General features: G+C 35.0%; 1 protein-coding gene and 1 long non-coding RNA gene across 23 annotated transcripts in view; one reads left to right on the plus strand and one right to left on the minus strand.

Annotated features, from left to right (window-relative positions):
- The window catches only part of KHDRBS2 (KH RNA binding domain containing, signal transduction associated 2), a 591,382-nt gene that overhangs the window by 258,169 nt on the left and 308,332 nt on the right, over positions 1-24,881 (plus strand). For all 22 annotated transcript variants that reach the window (XR_012034043.1, XR_012034042.1, XR_012034041.1 and 19 more), the window contains exon 4: positions 16,088-16,234. Coding sequence is in view for 4 of the 22 variants with exons in the window: in XM_072832480.1 (XP_072688581.1) it covers positions 16,088-16,234 (147 nt within the window). In the remaining 18 variants the exon portion in view is untranslated. The remainder of the gene's footprint in view (positions 1-16,087; positions 16,235-24,881) is intronic.
- LOC140636813 (uncharacterized) lies at positions 9,359-24,066 on the minus strand. Its single transcript, XR_012034045.1, has 3 exons — positions 24,021-24,066; positions 13,887-13,952; positions 9,359-9,795 (listed from the first exon to the last, which is right to left on the minus strand). It is a non-coding gene; the product is annotated as an uncharacterized lncRNA (long non-coding RNA).

The raw sequence follows: 24,881 nt of genomic DNA on the forward strand, positions 1-24,881 counted from the left end.
GGGCTTTCCACACATGAGAGAAATTTCGTAGTGACTCTGGCATCACACGTCCAAGTTCAGATTCCTGGTAAATAATCATGCTTGAAAGTTAGTTACAGAAGGGTGAGAGTACACCCTTCCTCCCATGTGCTCTAACCCTTACATGTTTTGGGTGTCTCTGGTACTGGATTTTTTTTATTTTCTGGCACTGATAGAACATTCTGTTAGTCTGTAAAAATGAAGCAGAGATAAATTCTTCAGAAAAAAATATTTTTAAAATTAGCATTCACACACTACCACTTTCCTCTGAGACGTTATCAGATATATTTTTGCTAAGATAGACTGAAGGACAGAAAGGGGAAATGATCATGTGATAAGATATTACAATATCAGAAGGTGAAATTCCTGTCTTCCATTACCCTTGGGAAGTATTTATTATTCGTGTAACAGAAAGCTTAAGTGTTCATTTGATTAAAACAATTAATACAAAAGTAAATAGAGATTATACATCTTGTTAACATTTATAGGATCCAAGAAGCATCATCACTTAAGTATATGTTGCCCTTATCTATCTGCACCCCTCCCATCTCTCTCTCTCTCTTTCTCTCCCTCTCTCTCTCACACACACACAAAGATACCTACAGAAACATACTCTATTTTTAAAGGATCCATGGAACCAAATATCTAATGAAGGATTCAATCAATACCAGTGCTATAGTACCAAATATGCATGATATAATATCATTGAGATGTTACCGTTGAGATTCTATGGAGCAATCGTTTTTGCATTGCTGACTGTGTGGAGTCTAGATAAATATATTTGATCCAAACCTTGTAAGAAAAACAAAGGTCCACAGGGCTTTGAAAGAGGATGATAATTTCAGAGAAAGGTGAGGGTTTTTTAGTGATTGAAAAGTAGTGTCTGTGAAGGGGATGCCAGAAGGTGAAAATGATGAGCTAAGCCTGTGTCAGATTAGAAACGTTTGTAATGCCATGTTGCAATTGTTGAATTTTAGTTAAATAGGGTATCAGCAGAAAACTGTAAGCAGGAACTAATATGATCCGGAAACCCTTTCTTCAGAAAGCTAAAAGTGGCAACCATAAATATTTTTCTGTTATGGCATTTATTGACCTTGATTCTGTGCTGTACATTTGGATGCCCTTTCACACTGATACCAGGTATATTCTAGTCAGTGGTTAGCCACTTTATGGGTCCTAATGGTGTTTGCTTCTCAGTCTGGTTGCTTGATGAACAGCATAATGCATTTGTTCAAAGTAAAGCCTTCCATATCATATCTTCAAAGGCCAAATTGATCTGTCTGCTGCCATTGCATTTCCAGTGGGCAGCATCTCTACAACTTCACGGGAACTTCTTCAGCAACTTTGGTGGCCTTTTTGATGTTGTTGTTGTATTCTCTTTTCTGTCTGTAGTCACTCCAGCACCCTAGGTCAGAACTGTTTTAGTATCTCTTTGTCGTATCCTCTACAGATATGTCTGGTTGCACAAGATGTCCTCCCCAAAATTGATCTTCACCTCTAAATTTTCTTTCAGAGCCAGACATTTGGCCTATTGCTCCTTGCCAACTAGGATACACTAGTATTTGCTTTTCCATTATTGATTGGCAGTGACGACTTGTCCTTTCAATGTCATGAGGCTCAGAAGCAATTATGGCAATATTTATCAGGGTAGAGATGGCTTTGCTGAGATCTTCTTGCCTAGCTCACCAGTTGTTTTCAGTTCTTCATTAGCTCATAGGCTTCTTTTGAACACCTCTTTCTTCCTGGCCTATTCCAAATTCTAAAGATGCCAGTCTTGAGCTTCAGTAAGCCTTTTCATCTTTAAATATGCCTCTTCAAAAGGAAAACAGGATATAGGTCCCCTGAGAATCAGCATGCTAAATAAAGTGATTTATGAAATACTCTTCATCTTTACCCATATTCTTGCCAAACAGCTTTTGTTTTGCTTATTGCTTTTTTAAAAAGATTTTATTTATTTATTTATTTATTTATTTATTTATTTATTTATTATTGTTTAATTATGAGAGAGAGGTGGAAGGGCAGAGGCAGAGGGAGAGAGAATCTCAAGCAGACTACCCACTAAGCCCAATGTGGGGCTTTATCTCAGGACTCTGATTATGACCTTAGGCAAAAACAAGAGTCAAACGCTTAACTGACTGAGCCACTCAGGCATCCTTTGTTTATTGCTTTAATTGGCATATATGGGGAGCTTTTTAAATCCACATTAATTCTAGACTACTGAGCCCTCTTGAAAAGAGGCCTTGTCTTTTTGCATTAGTGAAAAAAAAGTTTTTTTTTTTTACATATTTTTATTTATTTATTCATGAGAGACACAGAAAGGCAGAGACACAGGCAGAGGGAGAAGCAGGCTCCTCGTAGGGAGCCTGATGCGGGACTCGATCCCAGGACCGTGATCATGCACTAAGCCAAAGGCAGATGTTCAACCACTGAGCCACTCAGGCATTCCACATTAGTGAAAATTTTTCGATGGACTTAATTCCAGGTATTCTAAGCTTTGTATTTCTTGAAAAAGCATAAAATGTGCCATAATTTATACTGGAATAGTTAATAATTATCACCTTTTATATTATGAGCATTTATGTCCCTGGGAACTCTGCAGTCAGATCTTCTCCCCATGCTGTTCCCCATGAATCTAGTATTGGATACTAGATATTATTTTTGGAGTGGTAAATAAAATTATATATATATAAAACACTTAGCACAGGGCATGGTAAGCATATTTTACCACATAACCATAGACTACTGGTAAACATATTCTTATTTCTAAAATCAAAATTTTGTAAATGAGAAGTCCACTGCCAATCATATTTTTTCCCTTTGCAAACCTAGGTCTAGAGACTTGTAAGAGTTTTGTTGTTTGTTTGCTTCCTTTTGTTCTAATTAAAGTTCAGACATTTTACTTAGATTAAAAAAGAGCTCCAGTGTAGATCTTTTTCTTTTCAGTTCAGGATACAATTATGCGACCCTTTATAATCTGCAGACTATGAAAATTTACTTCTATCATTTATTTGTTTTTGTCCTTCCTTATATTCTGTTATCTCCTTGTGGAATTCTTGATATTAACTTATGAGCTTCCCTGGATCTATCCAACAATTCCTTGTTTTCGTTCATGATCTTTATCTGTTCATGAACTTTTCTTTGCATTTTATCTTTCTGGACCAAAATCCTGATTTCAATCATCCTTTCCATAATTTAATGTACTGAATTGTTATTTTGGTTTGAGTTCCCCTAGAAGAAGACAGTGTGGCAAAATTTAGTTAAGCAATGTTTATTTAGAAAAGAGATGTCTGGAAACTGTCTTTGAAGAGTGAGGAAGTAAAATAAGGAAATGAAAGAAACCTGTATAATGTGCATTCTCAAATGGGTTCAGCTGGTGAGCTTATCCCACTGAAGTACTCTGAAAAAGGAGAACATGCAAATTACTTTATCTAAGGACTAAGCAAGCTGAAGTATTTAGAGGCCAACTCTTCCAATCACTAGTAGAGAGTTGCTTCTAGAGGGGGTTAATTTCCTGCCATTTACTCCCTGCTAAATACATAAGTGGGGCTCTCCCTCCTGTCCATTAAAAGCCCTCTGGCAAAAAAAAATAAATAAATGCCGGCTGCAGGAAGACAGCAGGAGGATACGAGCAGAGTATCAACAGCATCTGTTAATTATTTGTTTCAATGGGTGTTGGGGAAATATAATTAAAACAAAATCTTTACCCAGCCCAGAAATCCTTTGCACAAAAGTAGTAAAGAAAGTACTTTTATTTTGAATAACTATTAAACCACAATGTGATGGACATCATAGGTAATCCACAGAGAGATTGAAAGATAGAGAGAAACCTCACTCTTTTATATACCCAAATAGATACAACCCATTACCTGCTTATTCTCAACATAAAGTAAGAAATAAGTAAGAAGTCTTGACAGTACCATTTATCATAGGGTCCATCCTAACTTTACTTGGTTATTGAGGTGATTAGTGTTAGTCAGTTGGCTTCATCTCAGGGAAAAACATACTTATTACATCTTTACGATGGGAGGTAGTTTTGCACCTTGGAGCAAGGCACCAATCAATGTTAGGCTTCTAAGTCCCATGGAAACTGGGAGACAATGGTGTTTTCTATCATCATGCTTACATTGCAAAGAAATGGCTTCCAAGTCCTTGAGAAATAAATTTCCAGATAATAAAGTTAACAACAGGCCTATCTAGATCTAGTCTTCAAAAGGATTTGTGTACATTTCAAAGAGAGGGGGACTTACTTACAATCACAAGTTTTCTAAAGTAAGTGCTGTGAGAAACAAGAGAGAAGGAAATCTTATTTTCAACAGGGAGATGTAAACCTCTCAAAAGCCTTTTTTTTTTTTTTAAGATTTATTTATTTATTCATGAGAGACACAGACTGAGAGAGGCAGAGACATAGGCAGAGGGAGAAGGAGGCTCCGTGCAGGGAGCCTGATTCGGGACTCAATCACGAATACCGGGATCACGACCTGAGCCGAAGGCAGATGCTCAACCACTGAGCCATCCAAGCATCCCAAAAGCTTTTCATTTTTAATTTGTATTTGTTCTTACCTTAGAAGTCACATTTTTTAAAACCATCGAATTTTTATGTTTGCATTTTATCTCCTTCACTGCATCCTAAAATGTGTTTATTCAAGTTTTCTTCTTTCTCTTCCTGCATGTCAATTGGCATGTGTTCAAATGACATATGTTGGGATGGTCTGCCTGATTTTCTTGTCTATGGCTGCTAGGATTGTATGCTGTTTTTACTTGTCAGCTTAGAAATGGTTGTTCTCCTTAGAAATGGTTGTTGAAATCAATTAGTACTGACGTTCTTTAAATAGTAGAAGGCCAAGGGATTCCCACATCTCAGTGGGCCTCTGATCCCTGGTTTTCCTGATTCCTCCCAGCCTCAAAGGTAAGGCAGGCCCAACCTACTTTCTGGTTTCTTCTCAGCTCTGAGGCTGGAAGAACCATGACACTCCCATATCCTTCCCCCAACACAGTGCCCAGAAATCTGAGAACAGACTTCCCATATCCACTTCCTCTTTCTGTATCTCCCCACCAGGCTCCAACACTGTTCCACCAAATGCTTTCATATCCCCTTCACAATTCTTTCTACTGCACCTGAACTGAGCTCATTTATATCCAGTTGGGTTTGGAAAAGAGGCTAGAGAAACATACTTAGATAATTTTGTTCCCAAATTGTTCTATTCCCACAAAACAAATGTTTGTGAGTATCTTAATTACTAAGGAAATTAAATGTGGGAATACAAGTCTTTCATACGTTAATTCAGAAGGAAGACCTATTTATGTAATAGGTTCCCTTGGTCAAAATTGGTGGCTTGCTTTTCCTTGAATGATGAAAGAGCTGTTTTATCGTATCCAGACACTCCCTTTACTGTTTAAAATGACATGCCTTTTGTCATGTTTTGGAAGTTAGAACATTCTTGATGTAACATAAAATACATAATTTGTCCTGAATTGAGTTTCATACCCTGTAGAAAACCCTCAACTACCAAACTCAAGCATAAGGAATAGTCGGGCACTATCCACTTCTATGCTTTTAAAATCTTGACCTACTTAGAAAATATCATCCTTGGTGCCACTATTTCTGGTACTTCACCCTTATTGAAACTCGGTAGTATTAGAATGGGTATACAGAGAAAAGAGTCTCTTCCCATAGCTGATCATTTGGACCTTGGAGAACTATGACCTGGAAGTGTTCTTGCCACTTTCAATTCAAGAGGGCAGGAATTTGCAAGTGAAGGCAACCAAAACCTGAGGTGCTCTTCAGGATCAAGCCATTGCTTCTCTACCATGTATTTATGTGCATCCATTTGTATAAAAACACTTTGTGTGGATAAATTTTGGTCAACTAATTTGTACTGGCATAAAAGAATTTCCACATACGTGTATTTAAAAATGTTTCAAATTGACAATTCAGACAAATCCCATTCAGGCCAAGGTATAAATAATAAATGTGTGTTTATTTGAACTTCTTGATGGAGAAAGCTGTGCAGACAATAGACTTATTTATTTCTAAAGAAGATTTATGTTAAAAGAAAGTTCCCTGGAGCATTAAGAAGAAAAAGCTTGCAAAAAGCACTCTAGTAAATTATAACTCTGAGGATAAAATATGACAAAAATAATTGCTAAAGTAAAAACCACAGTATAAAACTTGCATGTATTCTATATCATATGTTTTCATTTTTTTAAATTCCTGTCACTGAAAGAACAATTATAGAATAATGGAGATTTTTGAATACTTGAACTCTTTCAATTTACGTAGAATTTTGAATATTGTTTGAATCCTGGATATTTAGCAAAATGATATTTAGTGATAGTCATATTTGATTAGTGTTTACTATTATTACTATCATCATTTTACAAGGAGGAATTCAGAGGCTGAGATTGTAAGGTCACCTGTCCAGGTTTTACATATTAATTGGAAGAGCTGGGATTTTAACCCTGGCCATCATGAGCAGAACCTGATCTGTTACCTATCATGATATGCAGTCTTTCAGTGGTATATGGTCCATGTGACATACTCTAGACAATAAATTTGTGATTCATTTGAAAGTTAAAATTCAAGGAAGTGAACATGTGGTAATGTTAATTTTTCCTTATCTTTCTAAAACATGTGAGTTCTTTGGCCTAGAGTAATTTTCAAATATACATTCTCTTAGAGTTACAGATTTAAATTAACTTAATAAGTAAACCAGCATTCAACTGATTCACTCTTATTTACATCGAAGCAACAGTTAATTTGAAACTTTTATAATTATATTCTTTCAAGTGAATTTAATGTTCATTAAAAAAAATCCATTAACATGAGAGTGTGCTTTAGAATCAGGCAGACTAAATTCAAATCTCTTACACATGAAATAATTGCAACCAAGTCACTTAGCTTCTCTGAGAAAAAATCTTTTAACTTTTTATGAGTGTTTATAGTGTGCCAGACACTGTACTTGAGATTTATATCCATTACCTCATCTCATCTTTACATGAGAGAGCTAGAGTTTCCTTATTTTGTAGATGAAGAAACTAAATCTCAAAAAAATTTAGTACCTTTCTTCTACACTATAGATGTAAATATCAGAGCTGTTAATTCCAATCTAAGTCTTTCTGACTTCAAAATCTTTTTTTACTTTTCATTACACTCAGCTGCTTCCAATACCCACTTAAGGGTTTAATGAGATTAAAAGACATAATGTGCATAGAATACACAGTAGTAGCCTCATGGTAGGTGCTCAAAGAGTAACATTAATAGTTTCCATTTTCAATTTTTTATTTTCCTAGTAAATATCTTACAAGATACTCTACTTGGAAAATAGCATTTTCTACTACAAAAGTCCTTAATAACAGGATAAAGATGGCTGTGAAGGAAAGTCACGTGGTGACTCATGAAATTTTAAAGCTATGAGAAAGCTTAGATATCATCATATCTAATGTCGTCCATTGTTTTTCATTTAGTGAGTTTGTGGAACAATATCCTCTTACTAGAATTTCTATACATAAATTGGTCCAAATTGAGTTGATATGGTTAAATGGGATGGAGAAGAATCCTCATTTTGCATCAAGGGGGTCCATAAATCACACACCTTTCTGGAACCCTCAGGGCTCCCTAAAGCACCATTTGAAAATTACCTCTCTAGTAACTTTCTCTCTCTCTCTTTTCCTTTTTTTTTTTTTTTTTTTTTTTTTTTTTTTTTGCATATGAGGACCACAAGAGTAAAATATCAGCTAAAATTTGCAGTTAGTGGAAGAGCCATGGCTAGAATAGACATTATGCTTGGCACCTTCTATGCCCTGTTCCAAAGCACTTTCCTAAGCTTAAGGCTACATAAAAGTGTCTACAGATAACCAGTGGTATGAAGACACCTGAGTAGCTGTGTCAGTTAAGTGTTCAACTCTTTTTTTTTTATTTTTATTTTATTTTATTTTATTTTATTTTATTTTAATTTAATTTTATTTTATTTTATTGTTCAACTCTTGATTTCATCTCAAGTTATGATCTTGGGGTCGTGAGATCAAGCCCCAACTCAGGCTCTTGTGCTGGGCACAGAGCCTGTTTAAGATTCTCTCTCTCCCTCTACCTCTCTCTATCTCTTTCCCTCTCTAAAAAAAAATAATAATAAAACAAAAGAAAGAAGAAAAAGAAGAAAGACGAAAGAAAGAAAGAAAGAAAGAAAAGGAAAGAAAAGAAAAGAAAAGAAAAGAAAAGAAAAAAGAAAGGAAAAGAAAAGAAAGGAAAGGAAAGGAAGAAAAAAGAAAAGAAAAGAGAAAAGAAAAGCAGTGGTTGGTATTTGTTCCTAGGAGTTTTGAAATATTTGTTGTTATACATAGAAAATAATACAAAAATTATTTCAGTCTCTAAGATAGTAGTAGTTGTTAATAAAATATTACTGTAAAGTTTTGTATCATTGGGATCTCCTTTCTGGACTCTAAAGGTTGCTAAGTTTGATTCCTGGGAGCAAAGAGTAAGCACTGTACTTATACAACTATTGATTCTCCTGAAATTGGAATAGTCTAGTAAGAACTAATCCATCTACCAACCCCTGGGGATATCTGACTCTGTCGGAAGAACATGTGACTCTTGATCTCAAGGTTGTGGGTTCAAGCCCCATGTTGCGTGTAGAGATTACCCACTGCCACTCCCATTATATAAAGGTAACAAGCCATAGGGAGGGACTAGATAGGAGGAGCTATTTTAAAAAATTTGCTTGTTCTAATTTGTTTATGATAAACACCATAATACTCTCTTGAGTTATAAGCTTCTACTGTTTTACTTACTTACACAGGCTATGTGCTTGTAATACCAGAACAAATGCTTGATGTGGTATAAACTGCAATTGCATAATTATTTGCTTAGAAAATAAAATACCATAGAATATACATATATATGATTTATAGATTGTTCTTCATTTATTAGGAGACATACTAAATGTAATTATAAATTGGAAATATTTTTCCTATGCTAAAAGTAAAGTCATATTAGTAAATATAGATCACTCCATTCCAAGGTCTCAGGACAATAAATGTTTGAGCCTATGAAGAAAACCTTAGCATGAGCAGTAAAGACATGGTTTGATGATAGAAGAAAACACAGTATGATTTTTCCCCTTAGGTAATTAATTCCACAAGAATTTATTGAGAATATTTCTCATGTTCTACAAATACACTTGTATATGAAAAATAATTTGGGAGATGAGAAGATGATGAAACATATGTGTATAAAGATAAATTATAAAATAGAACGATGATGCTATAATTTACCTAGGAACAAAATACTATGCAAAAATCATAATTAAGTTATTGTAACTACAGAAGGAATTTATGAAAGTAAAATCTCTCTTAACCTACATATTTTTGGTCTGACAGTTATTCGATAATTTTTTTAAAAGTCGAAGGGAGAATCATAAAAATATAATACAATACAATAACAAATACAATAGGTATAAACAAGTTTGGGAACAAGTACCACTGACTCATGATTTATAAAGATTAGACAGTAGGAGCTTAAACAGTCCATTATTGTGGACATTAGAGAATTGTTTTTTGGGGAAATAAATATTTGGCAAATCTGGTGAGTCAGTTAAGTGGTTACGAATAAAGACTACTTCTGTAATTAAATATTTAAGAGAAGACAATATAACATATATATGATATCTCATATATACATCCAGATGAATACATAGGTGTTTAGAAAATGATGAATAGGACATCAACTCAGTTATCCAGGTGTTCTCTGCTGGTGCTGTTGATAACGGGATGCTTCAGGAGATGCTGGAGGGAAAAAAATAATCCAAAATTTGAAGTGGTACAAAAGAGGTATACGTGGTTTTATCATATTGTGAACAATTTATAACATATTTTTTAAAAATTTGCCCAAAGCAGGTGAACACTCTTCTCCTTTTTTTTTTAAGATTTTATTTATTTATTCATGAGACACACATACACACAGAGGCAGACACATAGGCAGAGGGAGAAGCAGGCTCCATGCAGGAAGCCCGATGGGACTCGATTCCAGGACTCCGGGATCATGCCCTGAGCCAAAGGTAGACGCTCAACCACTGAGCCACCCAGACATCCCAACACTCTTCTTAGTTTAACAAAATGGAAACATTTCTTTCACTAGAATCCCACTTTAAAGAGCACTGTATTTGCATATGTGTATGAGAGAGACAGAGACAGAGAGAGGGAGATTGCAAAGCGTCATTCCAAGTAGCAAATGATGATCACCATTGTGACTTCTAAGGATAGTAGGGTCAATTAGCTGGTATGCCCTTTATTTCATCGAGCTCCCTAGTAAGCTGGACATGTACGCTTGGGAATTAGCATTCAATAACTAAATTACTCTGTTTCATAGAGGTGCAAATAATTTAAAAGTTCCTCAGAAATTCCATGTGGGAGGAAAGAATAATACAAACATTAGAGACAGAAGAAAAAAAAACTAAAATTGTGAAATGAAGCAGGAAAGGTCTTGCGACAAGAGGATGGGAATTTTGTGAATTGTCTATGATGAAATTATCAATGTGACCTCTTGGCTTTGTGCCCCTCTGATATTTTAAATGAAGTCTATGTCACCCATAAATGATTTTAAGAGTGGATAGTTTAGGGTATTTTAAGAAATTTTGAGTTTTACATTACAACTGACAATTGAAAAATCCAGGGAGCAAAGGCTGGCCTCAGGACCACAATACAAGGGGACATCTAATCCCGTGTCCTGTTTTGGAGAATTTGTCTTGAGTCATCTACGCTAAGATGAAATACCCAATTGTAAGCTGACTTAAGTCCTTACTCCAAGAATAGAATGAGAGTGCAGAGGGCTCTAACCACTCTGCCCCTGCTGTCGGACAAACTATGCAGGAAAATAGAGAATGACCCATCATGAGGTACATTTGCTTTAAGACCATAGCATGAGCATCCATGAGAAATTGTGCAAACCAATCTGAGCTCAATCTTAAAAACTTTGGATGATGCGTTGTTTGAAATGGGTTGCAAACAGAGGGTTAGGCATAAACAATGTCGTGTGAGATCACTAGCATTTTAGGTAAGTCTTTCATAAAGTAGGAGATGAGTAGTGACAATCTTAAAAATGATAGTTTCACCAAGCACTAATGAGCATATATCTACCAAGGAATCAGAACCTTTGGGAGAGGGGATAAGAAATTCATAGCAGATGTGCTTAGTGCATAGAGACCTGTGATCTGATGTAGGATCCCCTGGATAGCACAGTGCTCCATAGGACTGAATACCAGGAACTTGGTGGGAGATTAACCGGCCATGATATTCCAGAAACTAGACAGACCATCTGTGGGGAAATCTGGATGTATAAAATGTTTACTTATATTTAGCATACCTCTATCAGTACCCTTGGTGACTAAGAATTTGACCTTTGATAAGAGATTACCTGGCTTCTAACTCAACTCCATGATTTATAGTCTGTGTAATTCTGGACAAGTTTCTCTCTATAGCAGAAGGAAATTAACATCATATAGCATAAAGTATAGTTGTGTATACAAAATTAGATAATCTATTGAAAGTATTTTGCATACCCATGATCTAAGAAGTAATATTAAAACTATGATTTCAGGGCAGCCAGGGTGGTTCAGCGGTTTAGCGCCACCTTCAGCCAAGGCTTGATCCTGGAGACCCAGGATCGAGTCCCACGTCAGGCTCCCTGCATGGAGCCTGCTTCTCCCTCTGCCTGTGTCTCTACCTCTCTCTCTCTCTCCCTGTCTCTCTCTCTCTCATGAATAAATAAATAAAATCTTTTAAAAAAATCTTATAAAAAAAACCTATGATTTCAGAAACACCTGGGTGGCTCAGTGGTTGAGTGTCTGCCTTCAGCTCAGGGTGTGATCCTGGGGTCCTGGGATCAAGTCCCGCATCAGGCTTCCCAAAGGGAGCCTGCTTCTCCCTCTGCCTATGTCTCCGCCTCTCTCCCTGTGTCTCTTATGAATAAATAAATAAAATCTTTAAAAATAAATAAATAAAATTATTATTTTAATTCCATTACTATAATTGTAAAAAGACACTTAAAGAAAATATACTGAAAATCCTAATAGTGTATCTTGAATTGTGTGGTTGTCGGCATTTTTTTTTATTAAATATTTCTACTTTTGGGGATTTTTTTTCAAGTTTTCTTCAATGAACATGCTATTTTGAATTAAGAGGAAACTTTTCTAATTGTCAAATTATTTCCAAGTCAGAAGTATTCTTTTGTGGAAGATTAAAATACGAATGATAATTCCTAAGAGAAAGTTTTCTTAAAAATCCTTTTAACAATTAAACACATGAATGCAATTCAAATTAGACTCTATTTCCTCCCATGCTATACTCTATAAAATAACCAATAAAAAATGATTTGCTTTATTTATATTTTACCTTAGGGTATAACAAGGGAATAGAATGTTTAGGGAGATGTGAAACTAGATTTGATATTTGTAATGACTTTGTTTTGAATTTCTCATGTTTAGCAACTAATAATTGCAATTTAAATAATTAGCTCATGATTCCTTTGTAATAGCTGAACACCACAAATTGTGTTCTGAAGGTCAGTGGTTAAAGTAAATACCCTCAATGGAATAAATTTACCTATTCCATGGAAGATTAAATAATATAAACTGAGTGTGCAGTCTTTTAAGCAGAATTATGAATCACGTTAAGCCGATTCACCTTCTAGTGTGGGCATCTTACATTCTTTTGATTTATTCCCTGTGCCCTTTTCTGTGCTTGTATTAGATGGAGATCCAGTCTTCTGTACTGGTAACTTTGGAACAGTTCATGCCAATTTACACCCAAGATTTTTTTTAATCTTGTTCTCTTCTCTTCTTGCTATTATGTCTTCTATTCTTTTTTTAAAGATTTTATTTATTTATTTATTTATTTATTTATTTATTTATTTATTTATGAGAGAGAGAGAGAAAAGCAGACTTCTCACTGAGCAGGAAGCCTAATGTGGAGCTCGATCCCAGGACCCTGGGATCATGACCTGAGTGGAAGGTAGACACAACCCACTGAGCCACCCAGTACCCCATTATGTTTCCTGTTCTATCTAGTGAAACCTGCTATGGTGCTAAATCTTTATTATAAACCACACAAAAGATGATTGGGCAGAAGCACAAAAACACTACTTACTGCTCCATTCATAATCAACTTCTCAAATAATGAATTTATGGCAAAAATACATCTTTTTTCAAAATATATTTTGGAAATCTTGTTTAAGAAATACCTCAGGAGATTGTATTAAATTGCTATAAGTGTACTTGCTGGTTTCTGGACACTTGCACAATTTAGCATGGCTATGATGTCTGCCCATATTCAAATGAAACTTGGAGCTTTATGTTATAAATCCAACTGGAGGTGTAGTGTTGTTTTTTAAAATAAAATTTGGATGTTCAGGCAGATACTGGCTGGCTATTCACCAAAATTAGATTTAATAAATAGGTATTATTTTAACTAGTCCTGAATGAGGACTGAATGCAAAGACAATTTGTTATCATCCAGTAGCCATTCTCACTTTTTTCTGTCATAAATGAAACCCTCCATTTAGTCTCTTGGCTGCTCGGACTGAAATCACATTTATAGCTTCCCTTGCATCCAGGGCCACTATGTTACTACACTTTTGCCAAAGATATGCCCAGAGATGATGTATGAAACTTCTGATATATGTCCTTGAAATAAACCTTTTGCTATCTACATTTTCTTTCTCTTGCCCCTGGAGTGGAATTTAGAGGTGATGATAGACAGCCTCCTTCATCAACACCCATGAGAACAACATCCCCAGGGATGCTGGAATTAAAAGAGGAGGAACCAGGATCCTTGGATAAGAGTGCAGAGAACAACCACCTGCTCCTCTAGCTGCTACTTACAACTTAGACTTTTACTTCAGACAGAAAGAACTTTTCTTCATGCTTGAGTCACATCTATTTTGGTCTCTGTTGAAACAGCCAGGCATTATTTTAAAATACTACTTGAGAACATAAGAAATAATATATTTATTATTATACTAAATTCGTGTAGCATTTTTAGTATACAAAATGTTCTTCACTTTTCTCAAAATTCACAAAATCCTGTGACCTCACTATTATCTAAGTTTCACAGTAGGAAATGAAGGCCAGGGACCTTTTGCTTTGTCAAAAGTTACCCCAATGTGTGAATTCAAATATAACACACCTTTGAAGATATGAAGTTTGGTTTTGAGAATAACCAGTAGTAGCTCATGATAGGTTCTGCTGTGTTCACTTTTCTCTGTTAAAATCTTTATCACTGCTAACACTTGACCTCCAGGAAGTTGCTTAGTATCTAAAGGCCTCAGTGTCCTCATCTGCTTATAGAAAGGATGATGGGGGAGGGAAGAGGCAAATGTGTTTTTCAAAAGCAAGCTGCATTTGATTCATGGACATCAGCCTAATGGCCCAGCTGCAGAGGTATCTCGTCAGGCTTATTTTATTTGAAAAACTTGAACATGTTTGAATGCCATACCTCATAGCATCCAGACGTTATAAAATTTGGCTAGCAAGTAGCCCTTAATAACCAATGGGAAATCAGCTTAGGAAATATGGAGAAAGAGGCAATATGAAGAATCCTCTGATTTAACCACCCAAACACTTGGGCACAAAAGAAGCTGACCCCAGAGATGAGGAGCGGAACCCAGAGGAAAGAAGTGTTTACTACACCCAGTGAATGCATAATTGTTGAGGCAAGTGCTGCTTCTCCTTAAACTGAGAAATGGGTACTGAAAAAACTGTTTTAAGTAAAAATTCCTAGTTAGAGATGGAAAGTATGATTAGGGACGTAGAGAGTGGATTACCAGGCTGAAAGGTGTTGTATTAAGAGAGATTGGAGTAGGTGGGGGATGGACAGAAAAGCAAGGACACCTTCCCATCTTTTTCATGAATCTTCCATGTACTGGAATGATGGACATTTCTATCGGATAAGCACCTTAGCATGGGCCATACAGTTAACTTTTGGAAATCAATAGAAAATTTGCTTTTATTTTCCAGTTTAGGTCTATTCTTATTACTTTTCTAAACAATCCCTAAGTAAAACTAAAAATAACTTGTCATTTCATTTTTATCCTTTGAAATTTTGTGAAAAACTACTACTTGATTGGGGAGGGGAGTTAGGAAAAGTAAAACATAATATTATATATGTTAATATTTTAATTGAATTTTGCTTTCATGAAAACCTTAGAAAAATGTAAATCTGGTTGCAAAATGAACTAGTTTTGAATCCCAACTTTGCTCAAGTTACTTAAGGTCTTTTAAACTCAGTTTCCTAATCTGATTTGTGAATACTATGCAAGATTATGGTGTGATTAGAGATGATATGCACCAAATACCTGGCACATGTTAACAAAGTAGATAGATCATGTACTGACTTGCTTTGCACCTGTGCTGAATTAATCAGACCACAATAATCACTTGGATACAGTACTATGAAAAATCTGATCTAATAGGAACGTGTTGTTTGTTAAGCTGAGGATATATAGCTTATGCAGGATCTATGCCGACATAATGCTCAACCATCATCCCTTTAATATATTCCTGTTGACCAAAATGAGGCAGCAAATAACAGAGCTGTGGGCATAAATCTAGCTAACAAAATGGGCCAGTGGACACGTAGGCTGGAAGATAAGCCTTGGTTTTGTGTACCTTAATGGCGAACACATAACCTTTTCACTGCTTCTCAAAAGGTAGCTAGAAAGTTTGGGCTTCCTTAAAGAACAGTATTACTCATCAGACACAAAAACAATCCTTTTCTTCCTTAATATAGTAGTGTACACTGAAAAGTTAGTGGCATTTCTGTAACTTCTTTTCAGGGATTCAGCATTTTCATTTAGCTGATTAAAATCCATTGTAGATGATAATTATGCCAGCTTAAAAAATCATTCAAACACTGAAAGATGATTTTAAAATCTTTAAATGGCTTGTACCATATTTTTATTTCTCAAAGGGTTTCTACTTATGGATAATTTGCTTAGATTATGCCCTTTTGTCAGATTCTCAGTAGATGTTAAATCGATGCAAAATGGGTGGATTTGTATTTCTAAAAATAACCTCTTTCACAGGAAGAAGAATTAAGGAAGAGTGGGGAAGCCAAATATGCCCACTTGAGTGATGAACTTCATGTATTAATTGAAGTGTTTGCTCCACCTGGGGAAGCTTATTCACGAATGAGTCATGCATTGGAAGAAATTAAAAAATTCCTGGTTCCCGTAAGTGTCCTTCATTTTTCACAAAGATGTTTCTCTTAACCTTTCTTTTTTAAAGGATGCCTCTGATCTTCCCTGACTTTTTAGATGGAAAGTCATATTGAAAACTAATTATTTGTCAGGTTGATAAGAAGGTAAAATAAAATTGAATACAACCAACACTTAGTATGGGAACTGGCACATTGCCACATGACAAAGATTTGACCCTGTTCCTCAGTATATCACATGACATGCACCAGCTCACAGTCATGAAGAATAAAACAACACATAAACACAGATATATCATTGAAGTTGCATACTTTTCTCTTGTGCCTTAATTATTTGGTGGTTGACATGTATTCTTGGCAGTTTTAATTAATAGAAAAAGCATTCACAGCTATAATGGGAGGGAAAAGAAATTAGGTATGTAATATTTGTAATAAGACAATGATGTTACTTGAAAATATCAAATGTACTGTTCTGTGACTCTATGCCAGGTGCTGGCTCATTATGAAACATAATGTAAAATAATCAATATTAATAGAGCCAGACGTGTTGACGTCAGACAAAAATTGGAAAACGAAACTCATTGCACTCTGAGGGCAACAGAGTATTCATTTAGTAAGGCAGCAAATTCAGGGTTACGTATTAGATAGAATTCTCTACTGAATTTCTAAGAAATAGAGGATGGTTAAGTGAATGAAGCTTTTATAAAGGTTGACAATTTAGCATTTTAGGAAGAAGTTATTCAAATAGAAATCTTGGCATTGGATTTAGAGCTGGGAATAAGATAATTGGGAGAGAATGCTGAGTAAAGCTTTTAGGAGTGCCTGGGCAGAAGTCTTTGGCAGAGGAGAAAGAGAGTAGCTAAGATTAATCTGTTCAATGAAGAAACACTGTAGATTTCTAAAGTAAGCAATGAACTCAGAGGAAATGGTGGGTAAGATTCATTGATTGGCAGTGATTTTGAGAATGGGAAAAGGGAGAAAAAAGCAGAATTTCAGTATATAAAAGCATCAAAGTCTAACCACATATTTATATGCCTAGTTAAAAAATTTCAGTCAAGACAAGGTTATAGAATAATCCCATACCACTCTGTTTATCCCCTAACTTTATATGCACACAGATTTTTTTTTTTTTGCACACAGACTTTTTGCACATTTTATCTGGTGCTTATCAGAACATCTTCTTAAATAGATATAATATTTCATAAACATGAGAATGCTATGTTTTCTCTTCCTTTCGCCTCCAAATTAAATGCCTAGTGCTGTTGGGTAAGTGGTTTTACTATATTTAGATCAGATCGACATCTAGTGATATAGGGGTATAGAAAAAGGCTATGACTACCTACATTACTAACTCATTTCAAATAATTTAAATACTCTGAGCTTAAGTTTATTCATCTTTAAAAAAAGATGATTATAACTGACTGACCTCTATCACAGCTATTGTGAATATTAAATAGGGTAATGTATATGAAAGGACATAGAAAATTATCAAGCACTATTTAATCTATTTTATTGTTATAGTAGATAGAATCTTGGAATGACTTTTTGAGGTGAAATATGTAAGATGAAATACTATTTCATTGCTACATATATATTGGATCTAATTTATGGGCTTGGTTAGCCCTATTTTACTGTAAATGCTGGTAATACATCTCACCTACTTCTAGACCTTGTGATACTTGTAATCATTTCAGCCATAACTTCTCCACTGAAATATATACTCCATGAGGGCAGGGCTGGCCAGTGTCTCTCTTGTATTCCCATCATTTAGCATGCTGCATGACACAATAATTATTGTTTGAGAGTCTGACTGGTAAAATAGGCATCGGGAGTGATGCAGAGATAAAAACAGCTATTTGGGTCGGGGAGGGGGGAGAGTACCCCATAATTAAGATGTTCTCTATATACACATCCAGGTGAGGACCGAAAATCTCACATTGGCTAGTGTGACCTATTCCAGCCGATCTCTGTGATTTTATCTCTGCCTGCCCAACTGCTCACTTTCTGTGCTCCAGACATGCTGGCTTCTGTTCATCCTGCATGCTGGGCTCTCCAGGCTCTCCAAGCTCACTCCTCACACAGGCCTTTGAAGATTCTTCTCCAAAATATTGACACAGATGTTATTCAGGTCTCAGCTCACATTAGCAATGCAGGAAATTCTTCCCTGACTACAGGGTCTAAAGTAACCTCCTTGCATTTGTATAATCCTATTATATTTTGGCCACAATATCACTGGCCACCTAATTAACACTGCAATTTATTGTTTTATCATCTTTTAGCCCTCTTCACTTATTTTTCTCATAGTTCTTATAACCTATTATATATATATATACATATATATATGTGTGTATATATATATATATATATATATATATATATTCCTTATTTGTTTATTGTTGGTTTTCCTGATAAAATATAAATGTCATAAGAACAGGGATGATCATCTAGTTTCACTGCTTTATGTCCCTATTTTGAACTATGTCAGACACATGGGAACACTTAATATTACTTTTTGTATGGGTGAATATATGATTCAATGAAAAAGCTTTAATTTTTTAAGTTTCTTTTTTAGATTTATTTATTTACTTTGGAGAGAGAGTATGTGGGGAGAGAAGCAGAGAGAGAAGGGAGGGAGAGAAGCAAACCACCCCCCACCCTCCAAGCATGGAGCCCAAGGTGGGGCTCAATCCTGAGATCACGACCTGAGCCAGAATCAAGATTTGGACACTTAACTGACTAAATCATCCAGGCATCCTGAACAAGCTTTTTAAAAAATAAATAGGGAGTCTGCTTAAGATTCTTTCTGCCTCACCCTCTGCCCCTCCTCACCCATTACCCACCCCTCAAGTTGTGCTCACACTCTCTCAATAGATAGATAGATGATAGATAGATAGATAGATAGATAGATAGATAGATAGATAGATAGATAAAATAACTATTCTTATATCTCTCACTATTGCATTAGTCAATTTTACAATCAGTGAAAGTCCTACTTGATAATTTTTTCCCATTTGCCTTGTTTGCCGCAGCTCCAAGCAAAGGATGGTAACTGTCTACTTCATCTTTCACTCAAACCACAGGGGGCAAACATTAACTACCAGTTCTCTTTTTATTATAAAAAAATTACTTGGTGATCCAACTTTCTTTTTGATGTTCAATATTAAAGTCTACAGAAATGGAACATATCAGGGCATTAAAATTTACAAATACAATAGCTGAAGAGTGATAGCCAGGAAGAGGCCTCCTCGAACTATCAGGACATTAAAATTCACAAATACAATAGCTGAAGAGTGATAGCCAGGAAGAGGCCTCCTAGAACTACAGAGACAGCTAATATAGAATAGGATTACCATCTAATTCCTCTACAAAATGGAGTATCTTCCCAAGGTCAGAGTTTTTATCTTCCTTCTCCTTCTTTTACGTTAGCCAACATTTATCTACCATGCCCTATGTTCAGAGGTTGTAATTGTTCAAAATGGCTAACTTCAGAACATAAAACTTGTCATGAAATGTCTGAATGCTCTAAGATGTTGGAAAGCAACACAGTTTTAGTATGTTAAATGAATTTAAAAGCAAAGGAATTATTATTACCTTGGGAGAAAATTTCTAACTTGCTGGTCTCCATCTAGTTTCTATAGTCTTATCAAAACCAGGAGAGTGGCAGGTCAATAAAACATCAATAAATTGAATTTTCCTAATTTTAAAACTCAAATACTTTGAGCAGATACCCTATTACAGTTTTAATTTACTGCTAATTTGTCTCACAAATACAGATTAGGACATATTAAAATATTTGACAAATAGTGGCAAAACGGTGTAAAATCCTAAACTAATATATGTTTCAGTAATGCTAATGCCTTTCTCTTCCCATTATAGTATGTAAAGGGGTAAACAAATATTGTCATTATTATCATTGGATAATAATGGATAATAAAAATATCAAAGGATATTTTGATAGTCCTTCCTTTTCTAGTTTAGGCATTAGGAAAGCCAGATATGGTTGTGCAGGTTGCCCCTTACACAATGCTAGGGGACAACATTTAAATTGTAGTTTGTAAATGAGACCCCCTGGTATCCCTGAGTACAGCTTCCCTTTTTCCAGCCATAGTCAGCAAATTACCTTAAAATAATGACACTGTATTTCATTTTCTTAAATTGGTTAACTATCACCTTCAATTAAGTTGATTACTAAGTTTCACTAATGCTTAATAATTAACTCATGATTGAAGCATGATACATTGTCTCAGAATTTATGAAAGTTTAGCAAAATTCCATTCATTGAATGTGAGCTTATTCATTTTTTCATAGAAAAGATGAAATATGGGTTTCCACATAACCAGGAAATTAGGTTTAGGTCACAGATAAACAAATAGATTACTCTGTTACCCACTTAAGAGCGGGCTGTTAACAGAATTAAGAGAACACAATACTCATTTCTACCAAGTCCAGGCATTACCCCAGAATCTCTCTCAGCACAGTATGCTGCACAGCACTATAACAACAGTATCAGAGTTAACAGAATTTGTAAAGTACATGTCATACCTTGAGTAAGTCTCTAATGATCATCACTACGGGTTTTATCACTTAAAGAAAAGGCGTTATATATATTGTGAGTGTGTATAATATTCAATATAGAACACAGTATATTGTACATTAGTAAGAAAATATAATATATTAACACAATTCAACACGGAAAAATATGCATTGTTCCAGGATATTTCTTTCCTACATCAGATTGGCTGTACGTCTTCGTGACAGTGGTGATTCTTGAAATGGGGCAATTAGGGCATATTATATTATTTCAGGTTTGAGATTAGAAACCTGTGTAGGAAACCTCTCAAGAGTGTGACTGTGGAAGAAAAGTAAACTTTTTTTTCTCTTTAAAGTAAAAGCAAAGAGAGGACATTCTTGCTTTTTCTTCCTCAAAGACTGTAACCCTAGCTCTGAAATGGGAAAATGACACTGATCGTTATTAGCAATCATACAAGAAAGTAGATACAAGAAAAATAGGAAAGAAAAGCAGGGTATTTTCAGTCTAGGTACATTCACTCTATCAGAGATCTAGACTTTCATGCACTGAAAAATTTTTTTATAAAGTTTTGAAAGATTACAAATAAAAGAATGTATCCCTTAAATTCATGTTATAATTTGATAAAAAGTAAAAATTTGGTAAGTCTTTTATGCAAGTTAATATGTAGGAAAAAAATGTATTTTTTTAAAGATTTTATTTAGTTATTCCTGAGAGACACAAAGAGAGAGAGGCAGAGACACAGCAGAGAGAGAAGCAGGCTCCATGCAGGGAGCCCGACACGACTCCATCCCGGGTCTCGGGTCTCCAGGACCACGCCCTGGGCGGAAGGCAGATGCTTAACCGCTGAGCCATCCAGGGGTCCCAGGAAAACCATGTATTACATAAATACCAACCAGCCAGCAAAAGAAACAATAATAGGCAAGAACTGTAGACAAGGTGGGGAATAGTAGATACATTTTGACTGGCTGATGGCAAGAGTTCAGCATGTATAGCAACAACACCCTACAGGCAAGATAATGATCAGCAACAGGATAAAAAAATAAAGGGAAACAATCCATAACTTGGATATCATTCCTACATTGTTGTGATTGTTGTTAAAATGTTGTCGAGTTTCCTCAGATTGCTCTCTTCAAAACCAATTGATTCTCTTTTCTTTCTCATAATTAACTATATTCTAATAGTGTGGTAACAGCACCAGACTACAAAGCCATACATATTTAAGTAATTATTACTTGATCAGCAATGTTTCCTGTATTGCTATAATACTAGGATCATATTCTGATTATATTTGGAGAAATTTATAATCAACATACAGTCAGTATTTCTTCTTATCTGATAAGTTATAATGATGATACAAACCTATGATTTAGAAAATAATTAACATTACTTATCTTTAGAACAGAACTAATAATAATGATTATTATATAATTAATTAGAATAACATTAATTATAACATTAGATAATTAGAATAGCACTGTAATAATATAATTTATTATTATTATTATTGAGATGCAAGGCCACTTTAGTATTGCCGATTGATTGGCATAAGCTATAAAGCAGATAAAAAGAAGAATGGATAACTATTTGAGTTTGATTTTCTATAAACCCTAATATAAGTATCTTCTTATTCCTCACAGTACATATAATCAAATATTCATTTTTGAATCTAGGGTCAGGATGTGATCATCTCCTTTCTATCTTTGGAAACAATTTATCACTAATTATTTCTGGTCTCATTTGATGCCAGGGATCTGAATTCTCTAAGGCCATTCTTTTTAGGTAATTTTATTGCTCTTTAGTTGCCATAGTTCTCCTATGTCTTTCACCATATCTATTGCCCCTTAATGATTTACTTCTTCCCCATTAACTGGCATTAAATCCTAAGAACTGCTTTTGCAATTCTAAATGTAGTCATTACCAGAAAGGTTTAGTAACATTCCTAAGGTTATCTGTATTATTAAAGATCTGTGGTTCCTATGGATACAGGTTTGATCTTTAAGGAAAAAATCTTCACCTCTTGGGGTACCTGGCTGGCTCAGTCAGTGGAGCATGTGGTTCTTGATCTCAAGGTTGTGGTTTTGAGCTCCATATTGTGGGGTGTAAAGATTACTTTAAAAATAAAAATAAAAAAACTAAAAAAAATCCCTTTACCTCTTAACTTCTTCTGATTCTAGTATAAGGGAATTTGTAGAGGATCAAATATAAATTTTATATTGTATTCAGAACATTTACTGAATGCTAATCCTGCACCTGTACACAGGTACATAACAAACATATGCCAACATTGACCTGTAAATACTTTTATAGATGGAAGCAACTTAAAAGACTCATGATTATTGAAGAATTTGGTACAAAAAAAGTAATCAAAACAAAAAAGGAGCTCAATAATCAGAATCTGTTAAATAAATGTATAATTTTTTACTGAGTAAATATTTTAAGTAAGTAGTACCAGTGGTCTAAATAATGCAAGGCAAAATGTTTGTTTAAATTCAATTAAAAAAATATTTCTGAACATCAAATATATGCTAGGCATGATTCTAGGAATTTGTGTTACATCAGTCACTGTCCTTGTTGAATTTAATAACCAGAAAACTATTTTCAAGATTTAAAAGATAAATATTATGGAGACATATTTAAGAGAGAATGGGAAATGAGAGACCAGATTGGATAATAAGGACAATATGTACAATAGTAATGATAGACCAGACAATGCTGATCAAATAGTAAGTATTAATTCTAGAATCAAGAAAAATCATAATTGTTTCCCCCATTGTGGGGTTCACGATGGCAGTATAGGAAGATCCTAGTTCATATTCTCCCATGGACACGACAAATTTACCACCCCTTATCGAGTTATTACCTCAGAAAAAGATCTGAAACCTGGATAACTGAAGCCCCCGCAGCATAGAATAAAACGGCAGTGTTAAAATGGATAGAGGCAAAGCCATGGTCTTGCCAGGAAAAACCCCACACTAGGCACAGCAATCCACAATTAGAAGACATCTCAAAAATATAGATCTTTTCCTTGAGAAATAAAGGGTCTATGCTTCATATCAGGCACCCCAACCCATAGATTTTGTTCAGGACAGATGAGCCCCCAAGACGCCTAGGTTTGAAAACCAACAGGTATTATTCCAAGAAAATCACAGAACAGTAGGGAATAGTGAACCCACTCTTAAAGGTCTCACACATAGACTAACTCATCCCAGGATTTAGAATAAAAACACCAGTTGGATAAGCACTTGGGTCATGTGTGAAGAACACCACTTACTACTTGGGGCATCTGCTGAGGAAACAGGAACTTGTTGGGATTCTCTCTGGGACACTAACGTATGCTATTTTTGTGATCTCATTCTGCCTTGCTAATAATGGCACTGGCAGGCACCATTCTGGAACTTTCCTTTAGCCTGTTACTGCTAGGAAACATGGTTCTTTGAAAAGATAAACAAAATTGACAAACTTTTACTTAGACTCACTAAGTCACTAAGAAAAATAGGGAGAACTCAAAGTTACAACTCATAATACTGAAATACAAAGGGTTATAAGAAACTGCTGTAATTATATGCCAACAAATTAGATAAGAAATGGATAATGTTTTCCTAGAAACATGCAATCTTCCAAGACTGAATAATGAAGAAGTAAAAAAAAAAAATTGGGTAGGCCAATTTCTAGTAAGGAGATTGAATCAGTAATCAAAAACTCCAATTCAGATAGTTGCACTGGTGAATTCTACCCAACAGTCAAAGATGAAAACTTATCCTTCTCAAAATCTTCCAAAATTTCAAGAGTAAAGAATGCCTCAAAACCCATTTTATGAGGCCAGCATTACTTTGATACAAAAACTAGACAAGAGCACAGCAAAAAAAAAAAAAAAAAAAAGAAAAGAAAAGAAAAGAAAAGAAAATTACAGGCCAATATCCCTGAGGAACATAGTTATGAAAATCCTCAACAAAATATTAGCAAACCAAGTTCGGCAATACATTAAAAGGAACATACATTAAATTATCAAATGGGGTTTATTCTAGGGATGCATAGATAGTTTGACATCTGTAAATCAATCAGCATAATACACCACATTAGCAAAAAAAAAAAATAGGATAAAAATCATATGACAATCTCAATAGATTCAGAA

The sequence above is a fragment of the Canis lupus genome, chromosome 7 (genome assembly GCF_048164855.1).
Source record: "Canis lupus baileyi chromosome 7, mCanLup2.hap1, whole genome shotgun sequence".
NCBI classification, from domain to species: Eukaryota; Metazoa; Chordata; class Mammalia; order Carnivora; family Canidae; genus Canis; species Canis lupus.